This window comes from Silurus meridionalis, chromosome 24, assembly GCF_014805685.1.
Source record: "Silurus meridionalis isolate SWU-2019-XX chromosome 24, ASM1480568v1, whole genome shotgun sequence".
NCBI lineage: Eukaryota > Metazoa > Chordata > Actinopteri > Siluriformes > Siluridae > Silurus > Silurus meridionalis.
In genome coordinates this window covers 3,990,197-4,006,583 of record NC_060907.1, presented here as the reverse complement: position 1 = coordinate 4,006,583, position 16,387 = coordinate 3,990,197, and the positions used below count along the sequence as shown (strand labels likewise).

Here is a 16,387-nt window from a genome sequence, read left to right as displayed (position 1 = left end):
TTGAGAGTACGCCAGGTCACACTCTATTTCTACTTCTAGTTTTATTATTCCTTCTGTAGTTTTTATTGTAAATCCTCTTCTATATTTTAAGATAAAATCGGTAATTCTAGTATATTCCTTTTTCTATTTTCATTCTTTTATTACACATTGTTCTCCAAACATGTTCTGCTGAAATACTTTGCTGTGCTTCTTGAAAAAAAGGTTTGGTTCAGTAGTTGGAGATTTCTTTACGATCCAGTTTCTCTCAGAGCAGTTCAATAGGATTTAGGTTCTGTGACCAGGCAGTTCGTTCCATGATAGATTTCACTCCATGTTGTACGGTGAAGTCGGTTCCAATGAGCCACGGTCATGGAAGTATGGAATGGGAGCCATGTACAGCCTTTCATTTTCCAGAACCTTCCCTGCTCCAAAACAACCCCAAACTTTTATACTTCAACCTCCATGTTTGACTATGGGGAGTAAGTGAGGATGTCTGATCACATCCTCTTTTGTTCTTCTTTCTGTTTTCTACTTGTGTTCATCTACACAAGTTCTGTTACAGACAAAAATGTCCCATTTGGACTCCACAGAACTTTCTTTCTCTCATTCACTGTTCTCGGGTGTTTTAGTCTTTTACCACGTTTGTTGCGAAGAGATAAAAAGGAACGTTTGTGTGTTTCTCAAAAATCATAAAGACTCTAGACGTTTTTAAACTTTTAAATGTTTAAACATGAGCCAATAGAAAACATGTGGGCAGAGTTTCTTGTCTTATTCTGGCTTTCAAGGGAAAAAAAACAATTTGAATAAAAACTAAAGGGATTAACAGGTGACTTGCATTTATTTATTTATTATTATTATTTTTTTTTACTATTGCATTATGCTAAGAAAAATAAGCTTCTGAACCCTCAGCTTTGCTCAACATCAGCACAATAGCATCATGAATCCAGCATCCACATCTAAATATTGAACTGTTGTGTTGTTATCAGCCTGCAGTTTTTTCCCCTCACACTCCACCTTCTTCATCCTTCACATCCTGCTGAGCCTGAGTTGCTTTGGGCAACTTTGTATTGTGTGTGTGTGTGTGTGTGTGTATATGTGTGTGTGTGTGTGTGTGTGTGTGTGTGTTACCTGGCAGCAGCAGGTGTAATCCACTCTGGCAGTGAGGTCGGTACACCTGAAAGCGAACGTGTGTGTATGAGCTCAGAGTGTGTGTGATCAGCTCCAGGCTTGAAAGACGCCCGCTGTGGGTGAAGCTCAGAGATGGGAACAGGAGAAGCTGCAACATAAATGCATACATACATACATACACACACACACACACACACACACACACACACACACAGAAACATCAATATACTGTCTATGTAAATACATTTTAGAAAGATTATAAGCAAATCTGTGTGTGTGTGTGTGTGTGTGTGTGTGTGTGTGTGTGTGTGTGTGTGTGTGTGTGTACCTCAACACTGTTGACTGCTATTTCCGGTCTAATGAAAGATGTAACTTCAGGATTGATGACACTTTTCTGGGTGTTGAAGACAGCCATACCCACCCGGTATACCCCCGCATCCAACACTCGCACTGCAGAGAGAGAGAGAGAGAGAGAGAGAGAGAGAGAGAGAGAGAGAGAGAGGAGAGAGAGAGAGAGGAGAGAGAGAGAGAGAGAGAGAGAGAGAGAGAGAGAGAGAGAGAGCGGGAGAGAGAGAAATAGATATTCCCGATGAACATAAGATGTCTTGCCTGACTCACTAATGACTCACTCACTTACTGACTAATCTTCTGACTCACTCAATCACTTACTGACTCAATAACTGACTTGCTTAATTACTTACTAAGTTGTTTACTTTCTGTCTCATTTATTGACTTACTTAAATCACTTACTGACTCATTTAGTGGCTAAATCACTTTCTGACACACTGACTTATTAACTGACTTGCTCATTGAGTTTCTGACTGATTTTCTGGCTCGCTCACTCTCACTGACTCATTTCCTGAATGATTGACTAACTGACTCATTTACTGACTCGTTCACTTACTGACACATTTATTGATTTACACGTATTTGTGTTTATGTGTGTGTGTTTGTGAGAATGTGTGTACCGACGTCTCCCACGTTATGTGTCTCCTCTATTTGCTCTGCCAGGCGTGTGATTTGTAACTCTCTCGTTGTAGGTGCAGCTCGTTCTTCACTCGGACAGATAGAGTGAGAGATGGAGGGATGGATGAACAGTCATCTTCAGGGATGGCATGTAATCGCACTCAGACTGAAAGTGTGTTTGTGCTCCTGGGTGGATTATTGAATGCATTTCTGACAGGAGGGCTGGTTAATACCGAACACCGAACGTGCTCCTGAAACACACTCGGAGCGTCACGCACCGAGACTCGCTCAATAATTCAGAGGTGAGAACGAAACAGGAAAACTTCAAAGCCACACTCGGGGCAGTTCGTGAACAGAATCTAGTCGTAAGATCCAGTGGAGTGTGTGTGTGTGTGTGTGTGTGTGTGTGTGTGAGAAATCTGTCACAATCAGTTACACAGCAGTTCCTCTTCTCAGATGTTCCACAATAAGAGATATTGAGCTTATAATTTGAAATTCAGCTAGAAATGGAAAGTCAAAAGCATTCTTCTCATTTTACTTATAAGGAGATCGTGCTTGTCCATGATTTGATGTTCATGTGCTGGATATGGTTTGAAATATGTTTTACATGGTTTGGACTGGAACATGGGTTTGATTGGCCTGCTACAGAGCTCCAACACTACTGAAAATCTGAATGTGAACACTAACTACCCCAAGCCTCCTCACCTCACCTACATCAGGACTTCTGATCTGACTTTACTAACACCCCTGTGGATGAATGTATCTTTCCACAAATATCCACAAAATCTGGAGGAACATCTTCCCAGAAGAGTGTAGGATATTATAACAGCGATATACAGACTACATGTGGAATTCGACGGTAAAAAAGCTCTTCTGGGGAATCAAAGCTTTTGCTCCTCATGTGGATCATTCAGCCTTAAGCACCCATGACTTCACTGGTTCTCCTTGTATTACATTTGGTTGGTTCTAAACCCTGCATATTGGGATAAACCCTACAAGACCTGCTGTTTTCAAGATGTTCTGAGCCAGACATCGTATTCTAGCCCAAGTCAAAGTCAATCAGCTCTTTAGACTTATCCATTATTCCATTATGATTGTTCATTTGCTGCCTAATACATCCCACCCCTCCACAGGTTCCAGATAGTCAATCAGATAATCAATGATGTTCAGGACCACCTGTGGTTGTCATGCTCTGGCTAATAACTGCCATAAACCTTCTACATTTCGCATTTCACCTCCAGGCCTTTAGTGGTGTCCTACCTGAACTGTTCCACCTCTTAATACCATAATGTCATAATGATAGAGAATGATAGAGAAACCGTCACGTCGTACAGCGTGAATGAACAACAACTGCACCTCCACATACATCATCTCCAGCAGAAGCATCGATATTCACCTCATCACATCACCCCGTCTTTTTGTGCAATTTGCATTACGGTTTTCCCGGGAAATTTGAATTCAAGGCAAATTGTGTGTTTTTGTTCAAATTCTACAGGAAAAAAAACGCTAAAAAGTATAAACGGTTTATGAAAAAAGCTGAATCGTCACCATGTTCACTTTTCTTGAAAACTGTGTCTTGTAAATGTCCTTGTCTTTGCGCCCAAAAAACGCTTAACGTGGCTTAATGCCAGACCTTTTTTTAAAAAATGTAAATGTAACGTGAAATAAATGTTTTTAAGGACCGAACTCGGTAAACACATTAATAATAAAGTATACTATGTACTGACAAGCAGACGAGTCCAGAATATGAATCTATTCTGATAAATCATTAAGGAAAACTCTTAAAGTGGCTTAATGCGATAAGACACTGTTCCGAAAAGACCAATCTCAATAACCACATTGATAAAAAAGTCTACTATATACAGACTAGCAGTTTGGTTGAGTTTAGTCCTTTTAAAAAAATGTTGTCACTTTTCCCTTTATCAGTTTTCTATAGAGGAAAAACGCTTAAGGCATAAATAAATGCGTTTAGCGTTCATATTCGAGACTCATCCGCTTGTCTGTACGTAGTATACTTTATTATTATTGTGCTTTCTTAGTCCGGTCTTTTAAAAACACGTCTTGTCACGTTAAGCGTTTTTCTTGTTAAGCATTTTAAGTTCCTCCAAATCGATTTCTTCTCCTCGGTCAGTCGTTGTGGAATTAAAAAAAAACAGCTATTAAATCCACACCCATATGTTTTAGCTTGTGCAGTACGCTGCTACAGAGCTCTGACCGTCCAATCAAACAGCGTGAAAATGACGACATTATTGGACGCCTTCTAGAGGGGCTCAGTGTCGCCAACTGGCAATCTGATTGGTTAAAGAAACATGAACTCTAAGCTGCAGGCATCTGCACTGTTCATTTCAAAGGCCTCATTGCAGATTCCTTTGACCCCAGGTGATGTGATGACTGAAATCTGATTGGATAGAAACTCCAACATAAACAAACCCTCCTAGAAGCAGTGCACCCGAGAGAAACGCTATGAAATAAAGAGACTGTACACATCAATGGATTTAGGACCCTGGATGGAGTAAAGGGCACCATTTCTGTGTTAAAGTTAATTCTCTGAAGTCTGATCTTTCCCATATTATGAGTGTGTGAGGAGATACACTGAGTGTGAAGCCCACCTTGGTGTGTGAATTGGCACACGTAGGCACGTTTGGCGCTGCAGGGGTGCGAGCTGGTTTGTCCGTCGCTGCCCAGGGACACACACATGTTTCCGTCCACCAGCATGGCCCTGTCTCTCGCTCCATCTTCACCTGGGAGCGCCGGGGATCCGTCCACCCAGTGAAGGAACCCGGGAGAATCCACATCGCTGAGACCCAACCACACCCCACGCTCCCTGTACACACACACACACACACACACACACACACACACACACACAGTGTTTCATTGTGGGCTTTGCTCCGCTTTGGGTGTTTTCGTTTATATGCGTCTCCTCGTTTGTGTTTTATTATCTGGATCCTGCTGTGAGCTCCTGCTCTGTTTGTTGCACTATATTTAGTTTTCTTGATTATATTTTGAACGGGACGTTTTGAACATTTGACAAAGTAACTCTTGTACTGAGTGAATCTTCTAATGTCCAATCACTGATCACTATAGCTCCTAATGTCCAATCACTGATCACTATAGCTCCTAATGTCCAATCACTGATCACTATAGCTCCTAATGTCCAATCACTGATCACTAAAGCTCCTAATGTCCAATCACTGATCACTATAGCTCCTAATGTCCAATCACTGATCACTATAGCTCCTAATGTCCAATCACTGATCTTTTTAGCTCCTTATGTCCAATCACTGATCACTATAGCTCCTAATGTCCAATCACCAATCACTATAGCTGGTTATGTCCAATCACTGATCACTATATTTCTGTATCATCAACCACAATACTTCCTATTGACCAACCATCATCATTCTAATGACGAAACAAAAGTCACCATTGTTTGTAATGGCCAGTCACCAATCACCATAGTTCCTAATGTCCAATCACTGAGCAACACAGTTTGTAATGACCAATCAGTGGCCACCACAGATCTGCTTTAAACTACATTACACTCACTCACTCAGCACTACACTCTGTGTCTTAACTGTTATATAATCAATCTCATGCCAATGTAGAGCTCTAAATAAAAAACAGGGGTAAAGACAGAGACAGAGAGAGAGAGAGAGAGAGAGAGAGAGAGAGAGAGAGAGAGAGAGGAATTGAAAGGGGGAGGAGACATAGAGTCATTAAATAGAGACATTAAAAAGAATTGTACTCATTTGTGCACATTCTTACATAAGAATGAGAGTGGGGAGAAGGTGTGTGTGTGTGTGTGTGTGTGTGTGTGTGTGTCTCTCTCTCTCTCTCTCTCTCTCTCTCTGTTTGGTCAGTAGATGTAGAGTGCTCAGATTAATGATGGGTGTGGAACAGGAGACAGGAAATAACCACATTCTGTCTCTCATTTTCTCTCTCTCTCTCTCTCTCTCTCTCTCTCTCACACACACACACACACACACACACACACACACAGTCTCCTCCCAACAGCAGTGTAACATATTTCCATAGTTGTGTGCTTTACCAGATGTGCATCACTGTGTGTGTGTGTGTGTGTGTGTGAGAGAGAATTTGTAATAATAATAAGAACCACAATATTAATAATAATAATAATAATCTATCCATCCATCCATCTATTAATCCATCCATCAATCCACTATATGAATGCTTTATGCATTATGCTTGCACAATCCATCTTCTCTCTCTCGCTTTCTATACAACCATCCATGCATTTATCCATCCTTCCACCCGTCCATTAATCTGTCTGTCTGTCTGTCTGTCTGTCTGTCTTCATTTCCTGCTGTGTTTATGTTCTCTTTACGATTCAATGCATTCGGAGACTTGAAAGAGAGTTTAAGTTTTTGCTCTTGTTTCACTCCCGCATCCACTTCGGCTAATAACTCAGCGATCTCGTTGTGACCAGCAGCCGACTGAAAACACAGATGCTTTTTATAACGCTGAGCTGTAGGAGGTCAGACGCAGTCTTAACCTATCATCCTTATGTGTGGTCAAAAAAATCTCCTCAGCCTTTTACTCCGTCTCACTGCTTTCTAATTACAGCTCTGATGTAGGTCAGTAATCTGCCCTGTTATTACAGCCCATGCCTCGCATTCATTCCCTCTTCACTCCCCCTCCCCTCTCCCTCTTTCAGTTCTCTCTCTCCACTTCTTTCTCTCTCTGCCTTGCAAACTACTTTCCTGAAAAAAAACATAGCAAAACAAAACAATACAGAATTAAAATATTTGAAGCCCCTAAACACACACACACACACACACACACACACACACACACACACACACCTCCTCCTGGCTTCATGTGAAACAAACTGATGCAATAAAAAAAAAAAAAGGAAACAAAGCAAAGGAGAAGGAGAACGTTTCAGATTAAAATATTTCTACACTCCTGTATTACACACACACACACACACACACACACACACACACACACACACACACACTTCATTACTATACTCACTTTTTCTCTCAGTTAAAAGGTAGACAGTCTGGTATTAGACTAATTTGTGTTGTATTAGTCTGGTATAAATATTTTAACAGGATTGTGGAAGGTGAGAAGTTGCCTGAGGAATGGAGAAGGAGTGTGGAGTGTGATCTTTAAGAATAAGGGAGATTTGCAGACCTGCAGTAACTACAGGGGAATTAAGTTGATCAGTCACACCATTAAGTTATTAGAAAGAGTAGTGGAAGCCAGGCTGAGAGAAGAGGTGACCATCTGTGAGCAACAGTATGGTTTCATGCCGAGGAAGAGCACCACAGATGCCTTATTTGCTTTAAGGATGTTGATGGAGAAGTATAGAGAAGGACAGAAGGAGTTGCATTGTGTGTATGTGGATTTAGAGAAAGCCTACGACAGGGTGGAGAGAGGAGTTGTGGTATTGTATGAGGAAGTCAGGTGTGTCAGAGAAGTATGTGAGGGTGGTGCAGGACATGTATGAGGACAGTGTTACAGCAGAGAAGTGTGCAGAAGGAACGACAGACTGGTTCAAGGTGAAGGTTGGACTGCATCAAGGATTGGCCCTGAGCCCTTTCCTGTTTGCAGTGGTGATGGACAGGTTGACGAATGATGTCAGACAGGAGTCTCCCTTGACTATGATGTTTGCAGATGATATTGTTATTTGTGGTGAGAGTAGGGAGGAGCTGGAGAAGAGCCTGAAGAGGTATGTGCTGGAGAGAAGGGGAATGAATGTCAGTAGGAGAAGTGAAGAAAAGAGTGCAGGCAGGGTGGAGTGGGTGGAGAAGAGTGACAGGAGTGATTTGTGATAGAAGAGTATCTGTGAGAGTGAAAGGGAAAGTTTATAGGACTGTGGTGAGACCTGAGATGTTGTATGGATTAGAGACAGTGGCATTGAGTAAAAGACAGGAGGTGGAGCTGGAGGTAGCAGAGCTGAAGATTTTGAGGTTTCCGTTGGGAGTGACGAGGATGGACAGTATAAGAAACGAGTTTATTAGAGGGACAGCGCATGTAGGATGTTTTGGAGACAAGGTGAGGGAGGTGAGATTGAGATGGTTTGGACATGTGCAGAGGAGGAACATGGGGTATATCAGTAGGAGAATGCTGAGGATGGAGCCACCAGGAAGGAGGAAAAGAAGAAGACTAAGGAGGAGGTTTATGGATGTGGTGAGGGAAGACATGCAGGTAGTTGGTGTGAAAGAGGCAGATGTAGAGGACAGGGGGGTATGAAGACGGATGATCCACTGTGGAGACCCCTAATGGGAGCAGCCGAAAGAAGAAACCTGGTATTAGTCTGAATTCTGATCTGAAGGCATCCAAGAAGAATTTTTGTCTCCTTTATAAATGTATAAAGTTTTCCTCTAAGACAATTTTTACTATTCATACCATATAACTCCAAGCAGCGTTGATACCAGATTCACGTAAAACAAACAAATTTTAAAGAAAAAAAAAATCTTATATCTGCAGAAAAAAAAGATCAGCGAAACAATAATTGAATATCAGAGAAGAAATCTACAAAATGACAACAATTGATATAAATGTTTCTATATTTTTTAATTTTTCTATTTAACATATAATGTGTATAATAGTATGTGTATGTGTGTGTGTGTGTGTATGTGTGTGTGTGTGTGTTCTTTATAGACTCACTGTGTGATGCGCTGAGCAATGAGGCTCTGTACGGCGTCCCCCCGAGCGATGGCCAGCTCTCCACCCCGAGTCACACACTGACGCCGAGCCTCGGACCAGCTGAACTCGCCTGGCACCAACTCGAAACACCGCGACAAATTCTCATGCTGTACGCTGTCTGGTACACACACTGGCTCAGCTACACACACACACACACACACACACACACACACACACACACACACACACACACAAAGACACACAGGAGAAAGACATGAAACTGATGCTAGATATTTGGCTATAATATCTATCTATATATAATAAAAGCACACACACACACACCTCGGGCCACTTCCAGGCCCTCCTTCCTGATTCGCCAGTCCGCCTCCACGCCCACTCCGCCCCAGTTCACCAGAGTCACCGCCTCCTCCAGGCTCTGATTGGCCAGCAGTGGTGAGGGGCAGCGGAGCTCCAGTCTCGGGGGCAGTTCCACACGCACCTCGGCCGTGCCGCTTGTCTCCCTGTGTGCTGCCGTGGCCACTGCTTTCACCCTGTAGCGACCCGGCAGGCCGTATTTGTGCTGCGCCGTGGTACGCGAGGTGTTGAGGAGCGGAGAGCCGTCCCCAAAGTCCCAGCACAGAGACACTGGAAGGACAGAGGAGGACACCGACAACGCGGTCTGGGAGTAGACACTAGAGCGCACCGCTGAGACACGCACTGAGTAATTCACCTGTATGAGTGGTACACACACATACACACACACACACACACACACACACACACACACACACACACACACACACACACACACAGAGACTTTGTATAACAGCATTACATAATCTTGGTGACCACACAAACACACACACAGACCAACTTTGCATAAGAGCATTACATATTCTGAGTGACCACACACACACACACACACACATACACACACACACACACACACTTTGTATAACAGAATACACACACTTAAACACACAGACACATTTTGTGTAACAGCATTACATATCTCACACACACACACACACACACACACACACACACACACACACCTGGAAGACGTCCTGGGCAACAGTGAGGCCGCAGTCCTTCATGACGGTGGAGTTGGAGCAGGCTGCAGAACACCGGGCCTCGCTGATGTAGTTGGGTTCGGAGTTGGTGCTGCATAAACACTCCCTGCGTGAACCCAGGCCTCCGTAAAGCTGCTTAGCGAAGAAACATCTGGAGTTACACTCCTCCCGCGAGAAATTCCCCATCACCGACGACGTGAAGATCACCAGCTCACTGCCCCCGGAGCGAGCATCGTCCTGCAGACACCCGGCGTAGTACAGCTCTGTGTGTACAGAGAGAGAGAGAGAGAGAGAGAGAGAGAGAGAGAGAGAGAGAGAGAGAAATATAGAAAGTGTGAGATGGAAAACGATAGAAAGAGAGATAAAGAGAAAGATAGAGAGACAGATGTATATATAGAGAGAGAGACAGACAGACAGAAAGAGAGATAGAGAGAAAGACAGAGAGATATAGAGAAAGATATATAGAGAGATAGAAAGAAAAAGACAGAGAGAGAGAGAGAGAGAGAGATAGAAAGAGAGAGAAAGACAGAAGGAAAGATAGGGAGAAAGAGAGAAGTCATGTTAAATGCCAGATGGTATCAGGATGACTTGTTAAATAAATGGGTAAATAAATAAATAAATAAGTTAAATCTGGCATGACAGTTAAAGGTGATCATTTAGTTCAGTTCTGGTTCAACTACAGAACACAGAGCATCTCCACACAGACTCCAGCATCCCCAGATCCTCCACACTCTTACACAAATTTAAATCAACCAGAATCCTTCATTTTATTAGTCTGGAGAACATTTTCTCTGCATCACAGTCAGCTTTGTTCTGTCTGTTTGGGTATATGGCCATTTTCGCCTTTCGCACATAAACCTCTTTCTCCTGATGTACTTAAAACCACTAAGAATAAAACACTGGAAAGTAGAAAATCTTAAAATATGTTCTAAAAGCTCAAATGTGAAAAAAAGTATAAAACCAGTGTCTCTCTAAACAGAATGGACAGTCCAATAAAATATCAGGGTTTAAAATTCACAGAGATTATGCAGTGTAAAATCCTCCACTGGAGGTCGGCAGCTGTTTTGGTTAACAACGGTTTGTAAAGTGTCTCCACTCTGCTTTAATATCATCGTTAAAACCAAGAACATTTCTCCACTGGGGGTCCACCCTCCCACTCAGCTTTTTCTTGTTTAAAACCTTAACACAGGCCTTGTAGAGCAGCTTCCCCGTCACTGTCCCAAAGTTCATCTCCCCTTCACCCCTGCACTCCAGGAGGGGACCTCCACACCCTTCGAAGTCAGGAGCGATATCCAGCTGAGGAAATGGTTTCTCCTCTGCAGGACCGGTCTCGCCAATTTTGTAGTCCTTCAGCTGAACACGCTTCTCTGCTGTCAAGGTGGACCTCCAGTGGTGTTGTAGCTGGTTAGCGATGCGCTGCAACCATAGTCCTATACGTGCTGCCAGGTCCTCCCCTTGTGACAGGTCTGTCCCCGCGACGTTCACCAGCTCCCGGAGTGTCCACACTTTGAGGAGATCAAAGCTCGAAACAGTATAAGGTCGGTCACACCAGAGATATCCAGACAACTTCTGTAGACGAGGGGCGACTCCAGCAGCCAGTGTTCCATAGATTTTATTCTATTTTTTTTGCTAATCCAGACACATCCAGTGTGTGTGTGTCCATTAAAAACAAAGTTCTGTCCAGTCCCAGTCCTCCCACCATGTGCAAAAGTCCACTGGCTGCTGTTTTCCACACCAGGTTCCTAGGCCTGGTTGGGAGTTTCTGAATGAACTGGAGGTGAAAGACTGAAGGTGAACCAGCCCCTGCCCCCTTGGGCAGATGGAGGACACTTGCCGACCACCCCAGTCAATGAGCAGGGCCTGGATGTTCGCTAGCAAATTTGGTGGCGAATCCACGCATGCCAGCATGTGCCACAGCTAACATGCTACCAGGTTGTTAATGACCAACGTTCGCCCCCTGTAAAACATCTTTGGAAGCAGCCACTTCCATCTGCTCAGTCTGCCCTTAATGTGCTCTACAGTGCCTTTCCAGTTTTACATTTTATTTCCCAGGTACTTAAAACCCCCTCTTTTTCACACCAGACCTTCTGGAAGTGTCGGTTCTTCACCTCTCCACTCGCCAACTAAAACTGCATCACTTTTTCCAGAATTAACTTTTGGTGACGATAAAACCTATTAAAACATTAATTAAAACCTTTACATCAGACTGGGATTCCCATTCCAGCCAGGTTATCTGCAATTGCTGACAGGTAAACTGAAGCATTAGCGTGTAAAAGCCTTTTCCTGGTCTGGGAAAATCAGACCAGTCTTAAAGCCCAGTAGCTAGTTATCAAATATCGACCTGCCAGGCACACAGTATGTCTGGTCATGAAGAATGATCTGCCCCATCACCTTCATCAGTCTTGATGCTAATGCTTTTGACTGCACCTTGCAGTCAGTGTACAGTAGTGACACCAGGTTTTTCAGGTGGGTCAGTTCTCCCTTTTTTGGCAGCAGGGTCAGGACGGCTCTCCAGCAGCTCGATGGTAGCTGTCACCTTTTACACTGTCCTTTAGGACCTCTAGCACGTCCTGCCCTATTATTGCCCAGAAATCTTTGAAGAACTCGACAGGGAGACCATCTATACCTGGCACCCGCCTGTTCTCCATGCCCTGGAGAGCATCATGAAGCTTTGCCAGTGTCAGCTCCCTGTCCATCTCTTTGGCCACTGATTAAGAGTTTTGGCAGGTCTTTGAGAAAGCTCTCCTCCACTACCTCAATGTCTTTTGTGACATTGAGAGTGTACTATTGACAAAATACTCTGATTTGTGTTTTTGTCACATCCCACCAATGCTGTAGGGAGTTAAAAGCTGCCTTCTCTGAAACAACTATATTAATAAATAAAAGACTCTCTAAAATTAGCTATTCTAAGAGTGGCGTTCAAGTGGTGCTCTTAGGTTTTATGTTCTTTTTACTGACGGTACACTGAACCATGCAGTGATCAGAGATGCCTACTGGAAACATAAAACACTTTGTTAAAAAAAGTTGATGCTTAAAACCAAAAAATCGATCTAATCTCGCCAGGGGGAGCGTGTTGTCTATGCAGTGGGCCCACGTGTATTGTCTCTGTTTCTTATTTAAATTTCTCCATAAGTCACAGCGATTGTGAGCCTCCACCAACTCCCACAGGTACTTACGGGAAGCTAGATGAGGTTCTGCATGGTTCTGTATATATTTTCTTCTTAAATTAAAATCACCTCCCCAAATTAAAAAACTGCACTGGTGGGAGCGTACACACAGATAAAACCAAAAACCTCATTCTCATAAAAAACGTTCACTTTTAAAAGCCTCATCTTCTTCTTCTTTAGGCTGCTTTCATTAGAGGTCGCCACAGCGGATCATCTGAATCCATACCCCACCTGTCCTCTACATCTGCCTCTTTCACAGTCTTCCTCTTTTCCTCCTTCCTGGTGGCTCCATCATCAGCATTCTCTTACTGATATACCCCATGTCCCTCCTCTGCACATGTCCAAACCATCTCAATTTCACCTCCCTCACCTTGTCTCCAAAACGTCCTACATGTGCTGTCCCTCTAATAAACTAATTTTTAATCTTGTCCATCCTCATCACTCCCAACAAACATCTCAACATCTTCAGCTCTGCTACCTCCTATTGAATTAATCAATCTGCAGAGAGATGTAAGTCGGTGGCTCATGCTGACTGGCTGACAGGGCCGTCACTCACCGCAGTGGTCGGAGCTGACGTTGAGCAGTGGTTGGTCTTTGAGTTTGGGTGGGTGGTCACACAGCATCTGATTGGCTCTCCTCAGGGTGACACCCCTCATCTGCAGCTTGCTGACCAGGTGGACCAGCTTACAGGCACACACGAAGGGGTTGGTGCTCACGTCCCTAAGAAACGGAGACACGAGGAGGGTTCATTATTACACACACACACACACACACACACACACACACACACACACACACACAGTCATACACGCTCACACACACTCATACACATACACTCACACACACACTCACACTCACACACAGTCATACACGCTCACACACACGCACACACACACACACACATACACACTCATACACACACTCACACACATACACACTCACACATGGTCATACACACTCTCACACACACACACACACACACACACACACACTCATAAACATACACTCACACACATACACACTCACACACAGTCATACACGCTCAGACACACACACACACATATATATATATGAGTATTATAGTATGTGTATTACTAAGTAATATTATGGGATGTGTAATACAGAGTGAGTATTATGGGATGTGTAATACAGGGTACATATTATGGGATATGTATTACAGGCTGAATATTATGGGATATGTAATAGATTATTAGTCTAACAGTATGGGTATTAAGGGGTCAGTACTGTGGGATGAATATTACACCATAAAAATAACTGGATGTGTGCTACAGAATGAATATTTGACTGAACTCTCAGGGATAAATACTCCAGCGTTCCGACAATAAAAACAGTATAATGGAATTCGAACGATTCCACTGTGAATATTACTGGGTTCATAAACTGGGACTAACGTCTCAATCCATTAAACAATATTCCTCTCATTCCTTATGGTACACAGCGTATCGTGGGATGAATATTACGGGAACACGATCGCCTCCATCTCATTCCTGCCTCAAAAACCGAACCGCGCGAGGGCTCCGTTATAATGCGCCTCTGTCGCCCTCGTTTGCGGTTTATAATCCCCGTGGCCAACAAACCCATTACGACTTTCATAATGGAGCAATAAAACAGATGAGCGTGTCATTACGAAACACACGGATGAGGAAAATAGCGGTGCCGAACCGAGAGCCGGAGGAAAATACAGAGGCAAGCTCTCGTGCCTCTCTCTCTCTTTTTTTTTTTTTTTTTTTTTACTAAACCAGAGGAAAAACTCTAAATGTGACAGTCTGGCCAAAAATAAATTGTACACCACTTTTCCCCTTAAGCGCAAACGCAGTCCGAAAACGTGTTTGGTTTTTGACGAGGAGAATAGAGCTATCAAGTCATTTTTCCGGTGCTTTCAGCTTCCAGGGCTGCTTCTATAAAAAATGATATAATTATTATGGAGCAGTAGTTCGTACCTGGAACGTTTGGGTCGGCGATACAGAGCGCAAAACGATCGCATTAAAATCTCTGCATGATGATTACTGGTCTCTTTAATGGATTATTGAGCAGATGATTGACCTCAGGCTATATTGAAGAAGCAGCTCTTACAGCAAGACCTTTAACCTTCATCTTCTCCAATGTATTAATGACATACATATACATGCATACATGTATGGCCGTATGTATCTCTCTCACAAACCGTTAACACAGAGTTGAAAAAAATCTATAAGACGTATTTGGATGTGTGTGTAAATGATATAAAATATCACATAATGCTCCTTGTCATATCTCTCTCTCTGTATCTGTGTTTGTTTTGCTCTTTCTGTCCGTCTTTTGCTCTGTAAAACCTTTTTTTCTCTCACTTCCTCTCTTTGTGTGTGTGTGTGTGTGTGTGTGTGTGTGTGTGTGTGAATAATGGCTCTCTTGTCTAAATTTTTTGAGCAGCATATGGAAAAGTTCTGGAGTGATTTTGGTGTACCAGACAGGGATGGAAAGTGTGTGTGTGTGTGTGTGTGTGTATGTGTGTGTGTGTGTGTGTGTGTGTGTGTGTGTGTGTAGGTCTGCGCAAGAAATAGTACCTTCGAAGCCCGAAGCACAGAAATGTAATTGGCATTAATGGTCCTGTGATTGCAGTGTGTGTGTGTGTGTGTGTGTGTGTGTGTGTGTGTGTTTGATTCAGACTCAATGCTCAATGGAGGTTTGATTTAGACTCGGTGGAGGTTTGATTCAGACACAGCGGAGGTTTGATTTAGACTCGGCGGAGGTTTGATTCAGACTCGGCGGAGGTTTGATTCAGATTCAGACTCGGCGGAGGTTTGATTCAGACTCGGCGGAGGTTTGATTCAGATTCAGACTCGGCGGAGGTTTGATTTAGACTCGGCCTAGGTTTGAGTTAGACTCTGCGGAGCTTTGAGTTAGACTCGGCGGAGGTTTGATTCAGACTCGGCGGAGGTTTAGATTCAGACTCTGTGGGGATGGATGCTTAAACCTGTTCCTCACGGTTCGAGTTCATTTGAGTCTGAGTTCCACATGAGCGCCAGACGGAATCCGTCTGGGAGTTTCAGCTACGGCGAATTTCATTTTGATGGCGGTTGGAAGAAACCATGCACACTAAATGCCCGAAAACAACACAAACACGCACACACACGCACACACACACACACACACACACACACACACACACACACAAACTGAATACTTACAGCACAGCTAATGAGCCACAACCGGAAACTTTGTGAGGAAGTTCTGTAATGTGATTATTTTGAAGATACCTGAAAAAAAAGAGGGAAACTGATGATGTAAAGGAAGGACATTTTAGCATTATTTGCTGTACCACAGAACACACACACACACACACACACACACACACACACACACACACACAAAACAGGTACTTACAGTTCCTTGAGGCCATCGAGGTGATCAAATAGACTGGAGTCCACAAAGGACAGGTGATTTCTGGACAGA

General features: G+C 43.4%; 1 protein-coding gene across 1 annotated transcript in view; it reads right to left on the bottom strand.

The window, feature by feature from the left end:
• The window catches only part of pkd1a (polycystic kidney disease 1a), a 71,503-nt gene that overhangs the window by 42,762 nt on the left and 12,354 nt on the right, over positions 1-16,387 (bottom strand). Inside the window, 9 exon segments of the mRNA XM_046837924.1 lie at positions 1,108-1,255; positions 1,436-1,557; positions 4,683-4,897; positions 8,716-8,893; positions 9,037-9,424; positions 9,750-10,030; positions 13,491-13,654; positions 16,123-16,191; positions 16,319-16,387. The exon segment at positions 16,319-16,387 is cut by the window's right edge and continues 3 nt beyond it. Coding sequence (XP_046693880.1) covers positions 1,108-1,255; positions 1,436-1,557; positions 4,683-4,897; positions 8,716-8,893; positions 9,037-9,424; positions 9,750-10,030; positions 13,491-13,654; positions 16,123-16,191; positions 16,319-16,387 — 1,634 coding nt within the window.